A 21615-nucleotide genomic window follows, 5' to 3' on the forward strand; every position below is an offset into this window, starting at 1 on the left:
ATTATCCATATAAGACTACAGACCAACTCCCTTCAACTAACAGAAAAATTAATACATCTCTATGACTTGGATTGTCTGGTGTATGGGACTTTGCATAATACAAACCACCATTTTCCTAGAGTTTTTACACTGTAAAACATCAAAATTGATCAACTAATCCTGGCTTATAAAATTTCACCACAAAACAAATTTGCTCCAATTCAGCAAGGTACCGAAGCCGAAGCCGAAGCCGAAGCCGAAGCCGAAGCTGAAGCCTGAGAGGGGTCCCAACAGAATCGACACTTTGAGGTTTGCAGGGATGCACCTATTTAAAACATCTTTCTGAACTGGAGCTACATCTTCTAAACTGATATAAAAATGACTTTAAATATTTCTGAATGATACAAGTGCAAACGTTGCGCACCTCTAATATGTACAATTCAAAAGTGGCTTTAATTGTAGCCAGTGGATCATCTATTTATGAAGTTTATACAATCCAATCCTGTAAGCTACTGAGGACTGTCATTACTGGGAGGTAAAAGTCATCAGCCCTTGCTAGGTGAAACCTGTAATTTGGGCCTTTTATATACACAGGACAATATATTAAATGGAAGGGGCATCCAAATGGTGCTTTTCAATAAAGACAACGTCTTTTTGCAATTGGTTCCATGAGTAAACAGCTGTTGTGGATAGAAATGAAGTATCGTTAGTTCTGACTAGCTCCTTACATAGAGAAGGAGGCAGACAAACAGACTAAAATCCCTAATGAAAAAATCCTGCTCATATTTGGAGAATAGCCAACAGTGTAGCCCCAGTGCCAGGGGGACTCCCAGCACTGGGAAGCCCAGCTACACCACGTCCCAACCACCCTAACCTCAGCCCGAGCAGGCTTTCCCAGAAAGAGGAGCAGCCTGCTTGGTCTGGGGCCAACTAACAGCAGGAGGGGGCCTCTGGACAACATGGACTGGACCACACAAGGCTCTCTGGGGAGAAAGAGCCTTCTTTGCCAATTAGATACACTGCCCATGTCAACAAGGGGGAGTTGCAGAAATCACTACAACCATTCTCTTTATCATAATTCAGAGAACAAGAGAACAAGCACATTGTCACTAGAGTTTTTGGAACTGCTATTAACATTTTCGTTTTGAAAACATCATAAAAATTAACAATAAAAAATAAGAGAAATCTACCTTGTTTAATTTAAAATCAGGGAAATATGAACCATGGCATATAAACTAGAAAATCTAAAGAGCTATAACAATGCCAAATTTAAGTTATAGCCTTAATATACTTGTATTTGATAATTATTGTAACCTCATGTGAGCAGCAGCTTTTGCATAACAGATATTGTGCATTCAAATAATTACTACTGTGCACTCATCAATGATTAAAACTGAAATACCTAAAATCAAATCCTATTTCTGAAAATGAATTATGACCTTATTTTTACCACAACTGGGGGAAGGGGATGACAGATTAAGGGGTTATGAGGACAAGTAAATGTCTGGGATGAGCAGGTAGCCACTCAGGACTCTGGAAAGATGTGGGAGAGGTCAAAGGACATAGTACATTGTACATTGTGGGAGTTGGGGGGGGGACAAAAGAGGGTAAGAAAGAAAGATGAGAACAAGGAGAAAGGGGAACTAAAGGGAGCAGAAATGCAGGGCATGGTGGGCAGTAAAATATTGGGGAAAATGGGAGGAAAAGGGGGAAGAATTGGAGAACAGGATGGGAATTTCAAACATGTTCAATGTGAAAAGCATAGGGGAAAGTGGGCAAGTTGTATGGGGAAAGACTGTCTGAGAAACAAGAAAAAATTGAAACAATCTGTGGGGGAGATTTTAAAAGCGAAACAGACAATGCGCACAGTGCAGTTAAAAACTCACAGCTGACTCAGGCCAAGGGGCTATTCATTTGCAGTGTAGATTCTGCAGACCAGGCTCTGGGAACCTGCAATGTTTGGAGGATTGCAGAGCCTGTGCTTCAGCCTTTGTTTGAAGGTCTACTGTAGAATTTTACAGAGCCACAAGCTCTAGTAATCTGACACAAGCCAGCCTCTGGTGTTAAAAGCACACTCTAGACATAACTCTGAGAGGAGTCTCATGCGTCTAGCCCCAGAGACCTAGGACGCTTTGGTTTGAGCCTGATTTCTGCTTCTGCTTCCATTAGGGTCAATTCCTCCTTAATGCAAGCTGTGACCTAGTAGTAGGCATCCTTCAGTCTGCATAGACTATGGATCGTGCCCTTTAAAGTTTCAATTGAGGACTTCATTTACAGCGTCTATTGTGACTATAAAGACCCACACGAGAGTGACAGTCCTTGCTGCATCCCTTGCAGATGTAGTGGGTGTCTGGCAAGTCCTTATTGTGCTTTCTGTGCGCTCGCTTCTCCTCTGCTAGCTGTCTGATCTTCAACTCGCCCTTCTGAAGGCCCTTGTGTAACCCCTGCCTCCATCTGCTGCGGTCGTCTGCTAGTTCTTCCCAGTTGTCCAGCTCGATGTCTACCTCTCTGAGGTCTCTCTTGCAGACATCTTTGTAATGCAACTGGGGGCATCCGGGAGGTCTTTTGCCAGAGGCTAGCTCACCATACAGGATGTCTTTTGGAATCCTTCCATCGTTCATCCTGTGGACGTGGCCAAGCCAGCGGAGTCGACAGTGCAGTTAAAAACTCACAGCTGACTCAGGCCAAGGGGCTATGCATTTGCGGTGTAGATTCTGCAGACCAGGCTCTGGGAACCTGCAATGTTTGGAGGATTGCAGAGCCTGTGCTTCAGCCTTTGTTTGAAGGTCTACTGTAGAATTTTACAGAGCCACAAGCTCTAGTAATCTGACACAAGCCAGCCTCTGGTGTTAAAAGCACACTCTAGACATAACTCTGAGAGGAGTCTCATGCGTCTAGCCCCAGAGACCTAGGATTTGATCTCATACCATGAATCTCCCTTCACTTATGGCTTACCTGTAGTAATGATATGGCTTTATCCCCATAAGGGTTGTTCTGGGATATCAGGTTCTGTATGTCTTGGAGCAATGTGCGTTTGCTTAATTCTATATGAAACTGTACATCAGTTCTCTCTGGTGTGCAAGCATGGAAAGGATTTTCAAAAGTGCTCTGAGGCTGCTGGCTTTACTCTGCTCCCACTAGCATCTATCAGTGTATTTTCCTACTGACTTCCAGTGGGACCAGAAACATGCCAACACTGAACACACTTTTAAAAACCCCTCTCTTAATATTTAGTGATCATGTTTTTCATGTGTTTCATTTAGTTGTGAATTTAATGAAGACTCTATTGGTGTCTTTAAAAAAAAGATGATTTTATTAAGAACACAAAAAGTCAAGCACAATATCTGCCAAAAAATGAAATGTCATTCAGGCAGACTTGCTTCAATTACCTAACATGAACATGACACCCAGTTACTGTTGCGTAATTATTACAAAGAAAGGATTTATGACAAACATTGCCTATTTACCAAGGAGACAGTCTGAGTGCAGTTAATCTGTCTTAATTAGCAACAGAAAGGGCTATGTTGGCGGTTAGTGGTATGTACAAGGGGAGAACAGGGTGCCAGAGGCCAACCTCAGTTCCAAACCTTTGTGCTACCTAGGCCAAATAATCCATCCTGTATAAATGGAAGGGAACCAACATGAGGAGAGCAAATGGCCTCCTCTTTCAGATGGTACAGCAGTTGCTGATGTTTATGCTCCTTCAAGATTCCCAGAGACTTTTTGCGTGCCATCAGCAAAATTTCTGGGGTTACCACTGAAGTGGTGCAGCTCCAGCATAATTGTGGCTATGTCCACACTACCGGTAAATCAATGCTGTGGGGATTAATCCACCAGGGATTGATTTATCAGGTCTAGTGAATACCCACTAAAATTTACTGCCAAACATGTTCCCATTGACACTGGTTCTCCCCACAAAAGAGAAGCTTAAATGTGATGGGAGAGTTTCTCCTGCGGACATACTCCAGTGAAGATACCGCAGTAAGCAATCCCAAGGTACATTGTTGCATAACTTAAGTCGACGCTATCCTGTAATGTAGACTTGTATTGTGGCTTAAAAGGCACAACTGCCTCGCTAATTATTGGTGTTTTTGGAGTGCAAATTTGCCATAATGTGATTGGAATTGAGGTTAGTAAGTCTATACATCTCAGTCTTTTTATACAGTCTGTTAATTCAAACTGTATATTTTCAAGGCAAGAGAAGGTTAAAAAGAATAAGGAAAACATGAGTACATTTGAAAAACAGATGAATAAAATTAACTAAAACAATGATATCGCAAAATCTAAGAAAAACATTTGCTACAACAGAATTCTAGCAATGGCATTTTACAATGCAGCCACAATATGAGTTGCTCTAGAGATGGGACGAATACTTGATTCATTCAAGAACAGTACAATTTTCAGGAACGCATATTTGTATGAATATACTAAAAAATACTTACTATAGGATCACGCTATTGAAAGGTGAACTAGAGGCCATTTCATTTGTTCCACAGCCATTTGAATTCTGCTAATAGCAATGTATACTTTAAAAAAAGTATTTTACAGAAGTATGATTTTGTTGGACTGCAAGAATAACAATTTTCTACCCTCAGATTTATTGACCTTTATAGATTATCTTGTTAACCAATTACTGAGATCTGGAGTCAGTCTTCAGTGCATAGCATTAGCTGCTATTCCATGTTTAATCAAGAAGTGAAAAAGTAGATTCGTCCCTTCTCTGTTTGGTTGCACTTAGAAAGAACTTGCAAACAGAAGCAAATTTAGAAGAAATATAAAAGCAGTAAGCAGTACCTGACCAGAAAGGAGTGAAGGAAGGGGGAACAAAGCTGTAGTCTGGAGAAGTTACAAAAGAAAACCCACAGAACAAAGAGGGGGCTTAGAGAAAGAAAGAGAAAAAGAGAAAAGCAAAAGAAAGTTGAAATATTGGCAAAATATTTAAATGTTAGTATACTTATTAAGTAAGTCATTTGTAATAAGGTAACTAAGGTTCCCCCCTGAAGAAATATGGAAGAAAACTGATGGTGAAAAGTCAAAAATGTAGCTCTATGATTTATTTTTCCACACATTTTTTAAACAAAATAAAAAAAAGTTTTGGATTTGGCAGAAAGGAATTTTATTATTTTTTTTTCTTAAAGGTAAATCCATTTCTTATCTAAATACACTGCAAAATGCTTTCAGCCCTGACTTAGTCACATTCTTAAGCACATGTGTAAGTTCAAAGTACATAAGTAGTGTCACTGGTATCCCAAGGACTATTCAACCCTACCTTGTTAAACTGGGCATCACAACTTGCATGTAGGGATCAGTGTATTCTGCTCTCTGATAAATATTAACATCAATGGGAATTACATATATGTTTCATTTTCTCTAAGAACTAAATGATATTTTGGATTCATATATGCTACTCACATTCAAGCTAGCAGAAGTTCTGAGAACACACAAAAGGCAGAATTTGTCTCAGGTATTTAAACATGTACAGCCAGTATACTAGCCTCAGCTTTGATGGATAAATGTAATATATCCCCAAGTGATCAAAGGGTTAAGGACACTCAAATTAAATCACCAATCCATTTATAGTAATCAGGTTGCTGGTCACCCAATTGCTCTCTTTTGCCTTCTACCTGCACAAAAAATACATGCCCCTTTTTGAGGGTGCACTCACTGTGCACGCAAAGGCAATGTGAAATTACAACTGGAACCAAAGCACATACCATCACACCAAAACTCATTTTTAATTACATTCATCTTAAGAAAAAAGTAAAGTACACTGAGATGTCTTGATATATTTTAGGTAGCCTCAGACCTACTGAAAGTGTGCAATGAATATTTTAAAAAGAGGAGACGTACTGGAACTCTGGAAATTTAAAAAAAAAAAAAAAAAAAAAAGCACTGGAGGCAAATAATTAATGCCCCACAGGTAGTGAACAGAACAGGTAATCAGAAAAGCAATCCCTCTCCTGACATCCATTTCCAACCTCTGATAAACCATCAATAAATTTATATAGCTTTTTTTAGAACCCTGTTAAAGTCTTGGTCTTCACAGCCTCCTCTGGCAAGGAGTTCCACAGACCTATTATGCACTGGGTGAAGAAAAATTTCCTTTTGTTAGTTTTAAACCTGCTATCCATTAATTGCATTGGTGACCACTAGTTCTTTTGTTATGGGAACCAGTACATAACTTTTCCTTATTCACTTTTTCCACATCAGTCATGATTTTATATACCTCTATCACATTAGTCTCCTTTTCTCGAAGATAAAAAGACTGGGACTTTTCATCTTTCTTCATATGGCACCTGTTCCAAATCCCTAATAATTTTTGTTGTCCTTTTTGGAACCTTTTCATTTGAGAAGAGGCAACCATATCTGTTCGCAATATTTGAGATGTTGACCTACAATGGATGTATATAGAGACAATAAGATATTCTCTGTCTTATTTTCTATCCCTTTTTCAATAATTCCTAGCATTCTGGTTTTTGTTTTGTTTTTTTTTTGACTGCTGCAGCACACTGCATGGAAGTTTTCAGAGACCTATTCACAATGACTCCAAGATCTCCCTCCTGACTGGTTACAGCTAAATTAGCCCCCATCATTTTGTATGTGTAGCTGACATTATTTTTTCCATTGTGCAGTACTTTACATTTATCAACATTAAAATTCATTTGCCATTTTATTGCCCAATCACTTGGTTTTGTAAGATCTTTTTGAATCTCTTCACAGTCTGCTTTCTTCTTAACTATACTGAGCAGTTTAATATCATCAACAAATTTTGCCACTTCACCAATTTATCCCTTTTTCCAGATCATTTATAAATCCCTCATGTGAAAAGTTAACTTAATATTAGGTACACGATAATTCAGTTCTAACAACTAACTCTTGAGAGAGCTGTGATACATGTAGGCCAGCTTTCAAATCATTGTTTGCCTGAAATTTTAAGAAATAATACAGAAATTGTACCAAAAATCATATACAAATTAAAGGAAAAAGTAACAGTCATTTAATATTCTGACCTGCAAGAGCTAAATAAATTTAAAAAATTAAAATATGAATAAAATTATTTTTCCTATCATCTGAAAAAGTTAGAGGATTTGAAACTGCCTTTCATATTCACTCAAAACATTTGGCATGATGGATTTTTACAATGCCTTCAGGAGAGCTTCCTAAATTTAAAAAAAATAAATTCTCTGAGTCACAAATGCCTCTCTTTGTTTGTGTTGTGACTTGCATCATTAGGGAAAATATTGGAATTCATATGAGCAGATCTCCTCTGAATCTCAAACACACACTAGACCAAAAATTTGGGTCAGCACTACAGCCTGGAATGACAGGAACAAAAAGCTCATTTAGGTTTATAACAACCTTCAAACCCATTGGAAGATCGAAGTCAGATATGCAATTTCAGTTATGTTAATTAATTCGGGCCTCCATGCCACCTTCATTAAGGGATATTACACCTAACAAGAGACAGGAGTGCCAGGGGCCATGCAAGTGCCCTGAAAGTTCAATTAAGCACATCCCTACTAGGCTACATTGAACTTCAGAAGATCAACCATGGAGGGTCACTTTTCCCGGTAGTGAAGAGGTATCTGAAGAAGAGCAACTACATTCTTTTTGCTCCTCTCTAAAATAAACACAAAGGCAAGGCAGGCAGGGCACACTCTTCATGCCAGGCAAGGATGACAAGAAAAAAGAGACTGAGGGGGATGATAAAAGGAAGGAAGATAAGATAATGGGAAGAAAGATCATTTGAAAAAAGAGACAAGGACAGAGCATAACTAGCAACAGACATGAACTCAGAGAACATGGAATATAGTAGGAGGGCAAAAACTCAAAACATCTTGTAGGGTTTGTGTCTATACTACATTTAAACACCAGAGCCAGGCCCATGTCAGCTGACAGACTCACCAGCCTACAAAACTGCACTGTAGAAGTCTGAGCTTGGAAAAGTGGGAGCATACCAGAGCTAAGGCTTCAGCCTGAGCCCGAACATCTACACTGAAGTTTTACAGCCATGTAGCCCAAGCCTGAGTCAGCAGATACAGACCAGCCATGGGTGTTTAACTGAATTGTAGGTAGCTGGGGGAACAACTGAAGAAAATAAGAGAAGGAAAAAAAAGAGGAAACAGGATGATAGAAAGAAACAAAGAAAAACAGGGGTAACAGAAGAAAAATAATCTGAGAATAATCTGCCTTAAATTCCCCCAATCCTCCTATTTTACAACATAAAAGTGAGATAGACTCTTGAAAATAATATATGCATGTCCCAGCAGTGAAAATCCAAGAAGAAACTTAGTAAGTGAAGATAAGCGAAAAATCAAAATCATTGCCACAAGACACTGGGTTGGGCTGTATCTTCATTCACAGCAGTCTTCAAATTGTTGAAGTTGTTATTCATTTTTCTTTTCCTCCTATTAACTGATGCAGTGCAAAGATAAGGCCATTGAAGTCTAGTATTCTTTCAGAGAAACTTACTACTACTACTAACTATTTTTTACACATAACAGTCATTTTAAATAGCCTTGGCTTCTATAAAGGCAAAATAATGGTTTTACAGACTTTTATAATGGAAGATGTTGCATGTTCATAAGAGCAATTTTACACATACTGCAGCTATTCAGTCCAAAAATACACAGTCTTTTAACAAGTATGATATTTTAAAAAAGCTTTTGGATGTGTCCTACAGGCTTTCAAATGATGGCCTTAAAAGACATTAAAAAACAAATGACTCAACAAATGACATATTATTCAAAAACTGTGTGTGTTTTTACTGAAACCCTACTGTACAAAAGTGAAGTCAGATTAGATGATTGGTTTAGTTAAATCCCAATCCAAGATTAGAAAAGATTGCTTATTTATGCTTATCAGTGAAAACAGGGCCATCTACATAAACATCAGCAAAAACTAGTTACACTCCAAATTAAATCCTTCATTTGTATTTCCAAAAGATTTTTGAACACCCGCCTGATTTTAAGTTCGGCAGCAAGTCTCACAAGAAATGTTCATAAACCTGATGGCATATCTGATTACGTTTAGCTACAGAAAAATCCTAGTTGAACACATTACCGTATTAATTGGTTATATGTTAAAAACGCGAAATGAAAATGTTTTAAATATCATTATGCTGTTAGTGTTAAAATGATAACAAATAATATGTAAAATGAGAATACTCACAGTTGCTGCTTGCTTTGTTACTCCTTTGTCCATCTGAATTTTCAGATTCCTTGTACGGAAACTGAAGAGTAGTATCCAAACTTCGGAAACCTTCTTTGAGAGAGTGGTGCTTGTAGTATTCTACAAGTTCCTTTGAGGAAGAGAGAATAAAATATTATTGGAAATTTAATTTGCATAAATTTCAACAGTAAGATATACAGTAATTGATAGGGTGATTTTTTTTAAACATAGATGATCTTATCATTAGTAATGAGCAAATAATTGATTTTTCAGGTTGATGGCCAAACGCAGACCAAATCAAAAAACAAAACAAAACAAAAACGCACCGTGAGAGTAAATTTATTTGGTCTCATCCAAGAAATAGAACGCCAAAAATATTTTACTTGGGTAAAACTGCCATTTTATTTTCAAAATATTGTTTTGACATTTCTGAAATACTTTTTTCCCCCAGATGAAACTATTTGATGATTCATGAACAGCTTTGGTGCCCTGAAAAATGTGATGAGTTTCTAATTTGCTGAAAAAAATCCCACGGTTTTATTTATTTATTTATAAGTGGTAAGTATACATAAAGCCATGTTACTTAGAATATGTACTTTGTGTTTAAGCTATCTCAGCATCACTGCCTTTTATTTAGTACATTATACTTGTGTTACCAATACTTTGATTCAATTTTATCGGACAAAAAGTCCTATAAAGTATTTACTCCCTTCAATTAGTTTGATTAATTAATATTTGCCTTATGGCACAGAAGTAAAATTGGAGCTCAGCTGCTTGCTAATGACTCACTAGAACAATCTTTACTTTCTCAACTTTTTACTACAGTGACAAGTAATGATCATCCACAAATCATCTTCTGAAACCACAGATACCAGATTGCAGTGAGCCTTATAAGCAACAGGTGTTTTTCCTCAGATATATGGACCAGGTAAAGGTTTCAAAATAATTTCAGAAGAGTAAGAACATTTTATCAGATGGCCTCAGGAGAAACATACACAGCTTCACTCACATTCTCCTGGATCTAATTTGAGAATTTCAATATATTTCAAAAACAAACAGTGTCAAAATATCATATGAAATCAAAAGAAGTACAATACGTGGAGGCCAGGACCTTCAGTTCCGACATATGCTACTCTTAAGACTTGTCTATGTGGTGGGGCCATGTGCACTATGGGTCTGTGATATCAAAAGCACACTAACAGACAGTGAAGTAAATGGCCCATGTAGACCCAGCTGGTGTACGTAGGATGTTCCCAACTGTACCTTAATGTATGTTTGTGAAAGCACACTAGGGGACATTAAATGAACACCAGCAGAATCTATGGAGACCAATAAATAAATGAGCAAGGTGTTAGAGTGCTTTACAAAGCATACCCTGCAGCGCACATTACTGTGTGGAACAAAGTCCTTAGATTTGAATGAGCCAGACTATGGATTGGATCAACAGATTTATGTCAATATGGTTAGTACAGAGTTTCTCTACAGAGTCAGGAATCAGAGTAAATGCTGAGTAGGAAAATCAAAGCCAACATACTTCAGTTTATTATTCTGTTTCTTCAAGCATGGCATTTGTTTTTTCATGATTAAATACAGCAATTCATTTATTGTAAACACTTAGTTCCCATCACCAATTCATTCCATAATCCTGTTTTATTCTGAGATATTTAAATTACCAAAAAACAAAATCAATCAGGCTAACATTAAGTCCAAATAAAGAAAAAATCAAGAATTCCATTCTGATTTACTAACAAGCCTTCCCTAAAAACAGCCTATGCTCATTATAAAATTTGAAGTGATCCATGCAATAAATTAGTTCCAACAAATAAAATGACCCTTAAATAATTTTTTTAAATACAACTAGCCAAGAGCTCGTGCACTAAGTGTAAATTAATGAAAACAGTCATTAAGTTAAACTTCTGAATTGAATTTTGGAATTCTTCAGTCCCATGTTGTACAATTTTATGTGTCTCAGTAGCTGGCTCAAAGGTATAGACTACCAAAATGAAAATGCACCCCTCTTTTAGCTGTTCACCATCACTGCCGTCCAGGCACCACAAATAAACAGAAAAGTAAGACATAAAAAATCTGTGCTTCTTGTGTCTTACATGAAAACAGCAGATATGCGGCAATGTCAGCACTGCAAATGACTTTCACAAACAATAAGGGAATGCTCAGACAAATTACCAAGGCAAGCAGCACTAGTAAGGATGGTTTGTAGGCCGAATTTGGAAATGGATTTCCTGGTATATCGAACACCAAATGGATGGTGTGTAACCTGGTACAGAATTAAAGATGGGAGATGTTGATGCTGTTTAGATAAGACAGATTTTACTAACAGACAAATCAGTGAATTGGCCATGACCAGGGTAAATTCCTGGTAAATTTTAAGTCAGGACCCCAGGTATCAACTACTTTTAAAACTTTTGTCTGTGTTTTTTACACAAAATAATTTGAAAAATTATTATTTAAAACATTTACTGCCACATCTTCTGACTTCCATGACAAGTCAACAAGGAGATGACTGGCCATCTCGCCAGCCAATGTAAATCAGAGTCAGCTGAGGTATGCATTCACTGGCAGAGAATCTGACCCTGTACTACTGGATTCTTGCATGTTACTACTGAGCACCCTAAATTCTCCACAGTAGTTTTCACAATACAGCTGATAACAAAAAGCAGGCTGGGAGAGTTCCTGCTTTTGTTACCTTAGAAATAAGTCTGTGCCACAGCTGATCACTGTCTGAGGGCTGCACAATGCCCGATTTGATTTTTCCCTATCACTCACAGATCCACTCTAACAAATAATTTAGCATGGGATTCACTTGCTGATTCTGGACAGTACTGATTACATTCTTTGTCTCTACGGCAAAGTAACTGCTCTGTGGCAGTGGTGGGCAACCTGCAGATCATGGGATGCATTAGGTCCACTGGGGCTCCACCTGTCCTCCTCTCACACACCTCTAGCACTCTGCTCACTGGGACAGTGGAGCCCCACACTCCCTACTTCTCCCCTTTCCTCCTAGCACTTTCAAAGCAGCATGAATCTGCTGATTTGCACTCTCTCTCTGCTCCTTCCCCTCCCTCCCAAGGCTGGAATGCCACAAATCAGTTGTTAGCAGCGGTTCAAGCTCTGGGAGGGAGGGAGGGAGAAGTAGGAGTGTAGTTCTTCAGCACCCCAGTGGCACGTGGGTGCACGGGCTACAGGCAGAACCCCAATGGGCCATGGGCTGCAGCAGCCCACTAAGATGAAGAGGAGCCATTCATGGGTTCCACCCACTCTTCTGGGTTGCCCCTCACTGCTCTGTAGCACGCCAGTATTGCTCCTCCCATAGAACCACCACTTTTCTATCATTACACTGCACACCTCACAATACTAAGGTCAGAGTGTTAAGCAACTTTTTCAAACTGAATGTTAACGGGGTTGATCTGCTATTGATGGGCCTTTTCCTCCCTGTTTGCTGCCTTTCATGGGAGCTCCATTCTTTTGCTTTCAGAACTGGTGAACCACAGAATCCTAGGGCTGGAAGGGACCTCAGGAGGTCATTGAGTCCAGTCCCCAGCCCAAAGCAGGATCAACCCTAACTAAATCATCCTAGCCAGGACTCTGTCAGGCTGGGACTTAAAAACCTCAGGCTGGGATAGAGATTCCACCCCCTCTCTAGGTAACACATTCCAGTGCTTCACAGCTCTCTTAGGGCTTGTCTACACTTGCTCCCTACTTCGAAGGGAGCATGGTAAGTAGAGTGCTGGGAGTTTATTAATGAAGTGCTGCGCTGCATGTGAAGCACTTCATTAAGCAAATGCCCCCTCGCAGCAACTCTGAAGTGTTAAAATTCGAAGTGCCGGCTCGCGTCTAGCTGTGGCTCACCCACTGGTACTTCAAATTCCTCAAAATTTTGAGGAGTAGAGGGACTTTGAAGTACCAGCGGATGAGCTGCGGCTAGACGTCAGCTGGCACTTCAAAGTTTAACATTTCGAAGTTGCCACGGGGAGGGGAGGAATTTGCTTAATGAAGTTAAACTCCCAAACACTCTACTTACCATGCTCCCTTCGAAGTAGGGAGCTAGTGTAAACAAGCCCTTAGTGAAATACTTTTTCCCAATAACCAAACTAGACCTCCTCACTGTAACTTCAGACCCATTACTCCTTGTTCTGCCATCCTTCACAACTGAACACAGCCTTGCTCCATCCTCTTTAGAAACCCCCTTCAGGAAGTTGAAGGCTGCTACCAAAGCACCCCTCAGTCTTCTCTCCTGCAAACTTAAAAAAAAAACCTCAAATCCCTCACAAAAGCCTCTCTTTATAGGTCATGTGCTCCAGCCCCGTATCATTTTTGTTGCCCTCTGCTGGATCCTCTCCAGTGCATCCAGGTTCCTTCTATACTGGGTGGGTTGGGGCAGAATTGGACACAATACTCCAGACATAGCCTCACCAGTGCCAAATAAAGGGGGAATAATACATTCTCTAGATATGCTGGAAAAACTCCTCCTAATGCACCCCAATGTGCCATTAGCCTTCTTGGCTACAAGGGCACACTGTTCACTCACATCCAGCCACTCTTCCACTGTAATCCTCGGGTTCTTTTCTACTATACTGCTACTTAGCCAGTCTATCCCCAGCCTGAAACAATGGTTTCTTTATTCCTTGTTACCCACATAATGTGCTTGCTCTAAAGAAGTGATTTTTTTTTCAGGGGCTAAATTTCAATCACGTATCAAGTGTCCCTCACCATTCTTGTTTTGCATTAGCCCTCATTTGCGTTTATTGTTCGCAGAGTGCTTTCAAGAGATTTGCAGGAAAGGTGAAGTAGAAATATTACTGAATTGTATCAGAGAGGTAGAAATATTACTGAATTGATTCATCTAAATATAATATATTGAACTAGCTTCTGAACACCCTACCAGCAAATGCTTGCTTGGTGAACTTTTAGGTACTTTGTTCAGACTTCTTATCTGTATGTATTTCATAACAAAACAAAATAACGGTCAGGATTATTGTTCAAAAAATCTTCAAAGAAGAGTTCAAGATTCAAAAGATTTTCTCTCCATTTCCAAAAGATTCTGGGGATACATTTTAAATCAGTAACAATATCAAAATTCACAACACAAGGCCATTATAATGTCTTGGGCTCAATTCTTGAGCAAGACTCAGCTATGCTTGCTGTAGGACCTGAAGGTGATGGGAGGGAACACTTTTGCACCCTCCCAATCCACAGCACTTGGGCTGCCATCATAAATTAGAGCTGCTCTTTTACTTATGCTGGCTGACAAGGACGCCAAGGATCCCCAGCTATGGATGTCTTTCATATGTCAATACTCCAGTAAAAGGCCCAGTCTCTGACTATGCCCTCTTTACTACTGTGCTGGTTATACAGCTTGTGGGACTTCTCAGCTAAAAGCGGAACAGTTTGTCAGTGGTGAGAGCACCATGATAGATAAGACACAGCCCATATTCTATATACACCATACATTCTGAATGCGGTTAGGCAACACAACATGGAAAATGCCAGAAATCCAGAGCCCTAACCAACACTACTTACGCAGCAAGAACTTAACCAGTGGTAGCAACAGAAAGAAGAACCTCTTAGGGTGACAACAACCTGAGCACTAGACTGTGTTTGACATGCACTAGCCTATAATAACGAGTGACAGAAAAACAAAATTTCTCTACAAGGATAGCAAAATCCCTGTTAGCACAACCAAGGCAGCAGGTTGGACAACATCCCCAGTCTGTTGACTGCCTTTTTTGGGACTTGTTCACATGAAGGGGAGGGAACACTACCAGGGAGGGAGTAATCTCTTCTCTCTGAAGAATGCAGAGACTTCATCAGTTGCTGAGCTTCTGCAGATTACTTCTCTCACACATATCACTGCAGGATCCCCAAGATAGCTCTAATTCCACCAACACCACCATCACTGCCAACTATGGTTGAATATCACAAATATATAAAACACTGTAGTTGGGAATGATGGACATGCTTTTAACCTGAAAATGTTTGTGCATGCCTCATCTCTGCAAAATCTAGAAAAACAGCATGTACTTTAACAGCAATATTTACATAGGAATTGCACATTGAAGAAACCTAATCGATACTTACCATTAAACTTTTAAATTTCTTATTTTCTGCAATGTGAAAAAAGCCCTCTCTTGTTAAAATCTTGATGTGTTTCACTTCATTATTATACCTGTGGGCAATTAATAACTTATGAATATAAATTTGTTTTTAATCAGTGGAGATCAATAATTGCCTGAGGTCATGCCCCAAAACCACTACCTGAATAAATTCTTTAGACAAAACGCGTATCCATGCCAATACACAACTGACAGATAATTAACCAAATTTATTTATTAGGGTATGAAGGAAGGAAGATGTAGCTCTATTCAGAAAAATAATTAGGGGATTCTATATAATTTTTTACGTTCAAGTTCATATTAAGGAAAAACGTGGAAACAAGCCAGAGCCTCATACTAGTTGAACACCTCTCATCTGGCACCCTCAGGACCTGACCAGTGCCAAACGACAGAATTTGAAGGACAACGTGAAGTCAATATTTCAAGCACATTACCAAGCCTTCCACTGCTTACTGGGCACATGAAGTCATTTAGGGGTAAATTACAGCTAAATAACAGCACAGAACTCTGAGAACCAGGACTGGTGGCTGCAAACAAATTTTATCGGCCCACAGGAAACTTGGCCACCCCCCTGACAAGTGGTCAGCTGGCTAAATAACATCATGCTGGATTACGGAGTTTGCTAGACAACAGAGTGTTCCCAATCAGAGAGGTTCAACCTGTAGTAATCTGCGCTGACAGAACACACTCTGCAGAAACTTATTTGCTAACAGAACCCTTACTGAAATGTCCTCGACACTAAAGACTTAAACTGACTCCCGTTGACATCAACAGCAGCTGAATTAGGCCTAAACAATTCCCTCCTAGTATCCAATAAGCCAATGTAAATTTTGGTATCTAACAGGCTAATGATATCTTTCTATTCACTTCAGTGGGATCTATGCTGACTTTCACTTTTCATACTACATGCTTGAACTACTTTTTCAGCAAGTGGTGATTGTCTAAGCCACAATGAGATTCATGATTGTTCTGTATTATTACACATGTGCTCAAACAACAATGAAAATTAGAAAATCTATTTCTGTAGAAGTGCTTGTCCCACTTACTTAATGCTAATTGCATATTCTCCTGACTCTTTGGTCCTGTGTCGCACCAGATAAGTTCTATTTGCCCTGTTAATAAGTTCAGTTTCAGCTTGCAACCTCTCCATTGCTCCTGCGTACCTGTAACAAAGGAACAAAAATAAATGCTAGCCATGCTCGTCTTTGAAGGTGGGCAGTAGGTCTTTCCAATATGCAATGTTCCAATATTTTACATGAGATGGTGGATAAAACATTGGTCAAAAGGCCCTGGTAAATGAACTGCATTTCAAGATTGTGCTGGAAAGTAACAAAGAGCACAGAAATTTATAATCAATGGTAAAATGTGCAATACTTTGTCAGTTTGGGGCATCAAGGACTGTGACTTCTATTCAGAAAAGCACTCAAGCACAAGATTGCATTAGTCCCTGTTTAGGAAAGCACTTATCAATGTGCTTATATTTTGGCTATGCCTATACTATGGAACTTATAGGGGCATATTTCCTACAAGGTCTCCTGTATAGCCACTCTTTGCCAGCAGGAGAGAGCTCTCCCTCAGGAGCAGGGCCAGCTGCCACAGCCAGTCACAGGTCAAGGTATGTGAGGATGGACAGAGCCTGGTTCCACACCCTCAGAAGAAGCAGGGCCTCAGTTGGAAGGTGTGGGGCGGTAGGCAGTCAGTCCTCAGTGTCACTGGGTTTCCCCTCAGCCTTCACAGTCCCACGGTGTGCCCACGCGGTCCAGCACTCCAGCTGTTCAGTGGTCATAGCACTGGCCTTGCAAACCCTGGGTTGAGAGTTCAGCCCTCGAGGGGTCCTTTCAAGGGTCTGGGGCAGGTTAGATTAAAAAAGAAAAAAATCTCTCAGGAATGGTGATACATCCTGTTGTGAGTGCAGGGAACTGGACTCTAACCTCTCAAGGTCCCTTACAGTTCTACAAGACAGGTATAGCTCCATGCTTCTAATTTACTTGTAATATTTTGTACTGCAAACTGACAGTCTTGAACCTGACCCAATACTCTATTATGCCACTCTTGTACTAGTGTAACTCCACTGACTTCAGATGAAGCTGGAGTAAGAGACTGGAAAATCAATCACCTATAGTTTATTTTTTATATACTAACTTTGTTTTCACACAAAAACAATCTCATTTGATTCATATTTATTTATTTTACTTGGCATCTAAAATTTAATATGCAGACTAAATCCCAACAGCCTAGATTCAAAATGTACTGCAGTTAAACTGTGACGAGGCCTGAAATGACTGAGAGAAAAGATTTCAGATGGAGCGGCCTGTGGAGGTATGCTTGCAGAATTGGTGCCAAATTTTTTTAACTGTGAATAAATGTGCATCTAAGTAAAATGAAAAAAATTGCATCCTTATACTTTTTGAAAAAAAGAATAACTTCAGCCAACATTAGGAACTAGGACTGTGCACATTTTTAAATGAACACATTTTACACTAGCTATAAAAGCATACTTATAATACAGTAAATGTCTTAATCTGGCTGTTACATTAAATCTATCATTAAATTGTTTTAAATATCACAGAACCCCTCCCAACTTCTACTTGGAGGCCGCTTTTAGTTTTTAAAGAAAGTATTAGAGAGGATATTCTCCAAATTTTGAAAAATATGAGCTCCAAGGCGCCAATCTCCAAATTTTAAGTTACAAATGCTTAGAACATAAAGTTTTATCCTGAAAAATTTCAAAGAATCTCTACTTTGGTATTGTGAACACAGTGCTATTTTTGCCTTTTCATTGTCAAAGCCATGAGGAGCAGAACTGAAGCTAGAATCAAATTGAAAACAGCATTTTTGCCCTTTATGATTACATTCAACAGCCAGGAAAGCTAAGAGTTTGTTTGGGTTGCTGGATCTAAGTATGATCTCACTTATTGCAACCCACTATAAATTGGAAATAAATCTACTCAAGTCATCTGTAAATGCAGTGTGAAAACACAACCAGTCACTCTGCAGTTATAATCCTTGTAAGTCAAACTTACTCCAGAGTTCATACTCTACTGTGATCTACTTCAACAGTGGTTGTACAGTTGAGGCATTACCCATTTACATCACTTTATAGACTGCTTTTCTGTCAAACAAAATTTCAGAACTATTCACAAAACAAAATATCACTTTCTTCATTTTGTTTGAGGCACTTAAAATGTCAGATCTTCTTGCTTGTTTCATGTTGCATAGCTTTTTTGTTATATGACTTTACAGTCCTCTGGCATATGGACTGTACATATACACACTTGTAAACAAAACGTGACAGTCATTAAGCACATTAGTATATAAGAAATGCTTTTTGGCAGTGTATATTCAGTGGTGTTTTCCAAAATCACTACACAGTACAATCTTTGTAAGCCAAGAAAAGTTAAAGCAATTTAAATTATATTGCAATAAACACAGTTCTCGCTCCATGGCTGTCTATTTCAACTCGATTGTCATTGGACTCATCCAGAACTCACCATGCCTGGCAAGAGTAGTCTACTGGTTTAGGCACCTAGGAGGTAAAAAGACATCCAAGGAAACTCATTATTTAGAGCATATATTTCTAATTGACTCACAAATTAGGTAGCACTGATCTAATGACCAAACGCCCCACATCAAATGGGGGGAAGGGCATAGTAAGAATCAGACTGATCACATTTCTTCATCTATTAGGCTATGTCTACACTTGCCCTCTTTTCAGCAGGGCCATAGTAAATCAGCCTCATTGGAGAATACTAATGCATGCCATGTAGCTGCAGGCACTTCAAAGTGGCCATGCTACTTTGAAGTTGCCACAGGGAGAATTAGCCTAATGAAATGCTGCATATTCATTGCAGCACTTCATTAGTATTCTCTGATCAGGCTGATTACCATGGCGTTTCGAAGAAGGGGGGAAGTGTAGACATAGCCTTAGTCTACTTTATTCAGAATAAACCAGGGAAGTGTGGATACCCTGTACAGGTCTGCACACAGGACAGAATATTAAGCTCGTGCATTTTTTTTTGTTATTGGGGGAGTTTTATTTTTGACTTTGGAAAGATAAGTGCTACAAAACCCATTTTCTAAATTTCTCTCTGAAATGGATTTTGGCAGTGCCTCTGCTCTCATTTCATCCATAAAATGCTCAACTACTAGGGCATATTGTTGCAATGCATCATTGAAATGTGCAACTGAATGTACAATGATGCACACTACATTCACAAAGTGCTTTTTGAATTGGATTGCCTTGCCTTAATGATTCTTGGTTGCAGTAAAAACTTAGGTGGCATGTTATGTAATCTTTTGAGATGGTTAAATGGCAAAGCCACACATTTCAGGGGTACTGTATGAATTTGTTAATGTATTTGTATGAAACAAGGTTTATTCTTAAACTTAGATTTAAAGACAAACACATATTGAAAAGCCAACTGCCTTATTTAATTTCAAAATATTTGAAAATAAACTAAAATCAACCACACACAAAGGACAGAATGCACTATATTACATATAAAAATTGAATGACTATTTCCCCCACCGACATCCAGGTTCCCCATCAACAGACACCAATACCTCTCTTGGAGGGCACAAGTTTGAATAGCTTGAATTTTCCTAATCTATATAGTGTGGATTTGCTTTCAACCGTTGTGATCCAAACTGAGGGATTCAGGTTCATGAACTGATCTCAGCAGAGTTCACAAAACCCTACTTACTGCCCCTGGCATATTGAATGATTGCCAGTTTTTCCTACTGAGTGCTTTTTTGGTTTTTGGTTTTTCTTGTGGGGGGGGTGGTAAAAGGTACTTTGGACCTATAACCAGCCTATTGGTATTACCTGAATGCATCCCAATTTATTATTTTAATTCTGACAAGCTGTATTACATTATCACCAAAAAACTGTATTTTCCCAAAGCACAGAGGAGCCACTAGTGTGAATTTGCTGTCAACATGTAAAAAAAAATAATTCTGCTCTAAGAATAGTTTGACTATTTATTTGCATGATGATAAATATCCCAACCAGGAAGGTGTTAAAAGCAAACAGATTACACAGAGAGACTGGGGGAGAGAGAGGGCTGTTAAAAAGAACAATGGAAAGGCTTATGTGAAATGCAAAGAGATGGAGAATGGAATTATTACTAGTCAAATGTTCATACATGTTGAAAGAGAAAAAGGAGAAGAGTGGCAGTGAATCTATAATGGACTCCAAAGCCATGACAGCCCAAACAAATTCAAAAAGAGCACAGTCCATTTGTAACACTGACTCAAAGCTCAGCTACAATGGACATGGACTGGGATTGAGTTGGTGACACGTCTCATCTCCCTACATGAAACTCTGCCAAGCACTAGGAAATGAAACAGCATCATGTGAGAACAAAAGCAGTGGTGCTATTGTTACCAATGATGTAGTAGATAGGGCTCAAGTACCATTCCCACTGGCTGAGAGGTCAAAGTGGTGCTTCAGATTTAGTATTGGCCTATGCTGCATACTCCTTGGGCTACCACTGGCTGCAGGCAGCACCGGCTTCCCCAATCTCCCGGCCCCCACCCCCTGCTCCAACTCCCACCAGCCCAATTGGCCCCAGTCCCCTGGCCTCCAACTCCTGGCCCCTTCAGCTCCAATGCCCTGGCCTCCACCTCCCGGCCCCATCAGCTCCAATCCCCCAACCCCCCACTTCTGGCTTCATAAGTCCCAATCACGCAGACCTTGCTCTCCCAGCCCCACTTCTCCTTCACGGCCCCTCACTCGTGAGCCCACAGCTCCAGCCAGCCCTGCCACTCCCCCTTTAGCTGCTCCACCTCCTGACCTCAGCTACAGCCAGCTGTGCCTCTCAGTTTCCTGCTCCCCCTTGAGCCTCCCTGCTCTCCTTCTGCCCACCCTCCCAAGCTCCTGCCCCTCTCAGCCCACAGCACAACCCATACTCCCTGTGGCTCCTCCCACCCCAAAGGGAATGGATGGTGCAGGTGCTTGGGCTGCACAGTGCATCGAAAACCTCAAAGATGACCTTGATAAAACCAGTCTTTCTACATAAGATAATGCTATAATTATATTAGCCTAGAGAATTGAACATCATGAGTGCAGGACAATAGTGGCACTTAGGCAGGCCAAAGCTTCCCTGTCCACTAGTGACATATAGCTCTCTATTGGGAGGAATATGATCATCTAAATTTGTGTGTCAGCCATCATAGCAGGTCATTTTGGTTACAGACAGCTAGAACACTGGCAATCATTAATCCTTTCCAACCTACAGTGTGTTGAGTTCTACAATAAGGATTGTTCACTGCAGGAAAAAAAGAGAGAGAGAAAATGATCAAACATTGGCTGTCGGCTTGCACTGTATTATAC

General features: G+C 39.7%; 1 protein-coding gene across 3 annotated transcripts in view; it reads right to left on the minus strand.

The window, feature by feature from the left end:
- The window catches only part of VAV3 (vav guanine nucleotide exchange factor 3), a 263598-nt gene that overhangs the window by 5871 nt on the left and 236112 nt on the right, over positions 1–21615 (minus strand). For all 3 annotated transcript variants that reach the window (XM_075002479.1, XM_075002480.1, XM_075002478.1), the window contains 4 exons: positions 18773–18807; positions 16328–16444; positions 15247–15334; positions 9151–9280 (listed from right to left, as the gene is read on the minus strand). In XM_075002479.1, coding sequence (XP_074858580.1) covers positions 9151–9280; positions 15247–15334; positions 16328–16444; positions 18773–18807 — 370 coding nt within the window. The remainder of the gene's footprint in view (positions 1–9150; positions 9281–15246; positions 15335–16327; positions 16445–18772; positions 18808–21615) is intronic.

Source organism: Carettochelys insculpta, chromosome 9, assembly GCF_033958435.1.
Source record: "Carettochelys insculpta isolate YL-2023 chromosome 9, ASM3395843v1, whole genome shotgun sequence".
NCBI lineage: Eukaryota > Metazoa > Chordata > Testudines > Carettochelyidae > Carettochelys > Carettochelys insculpta.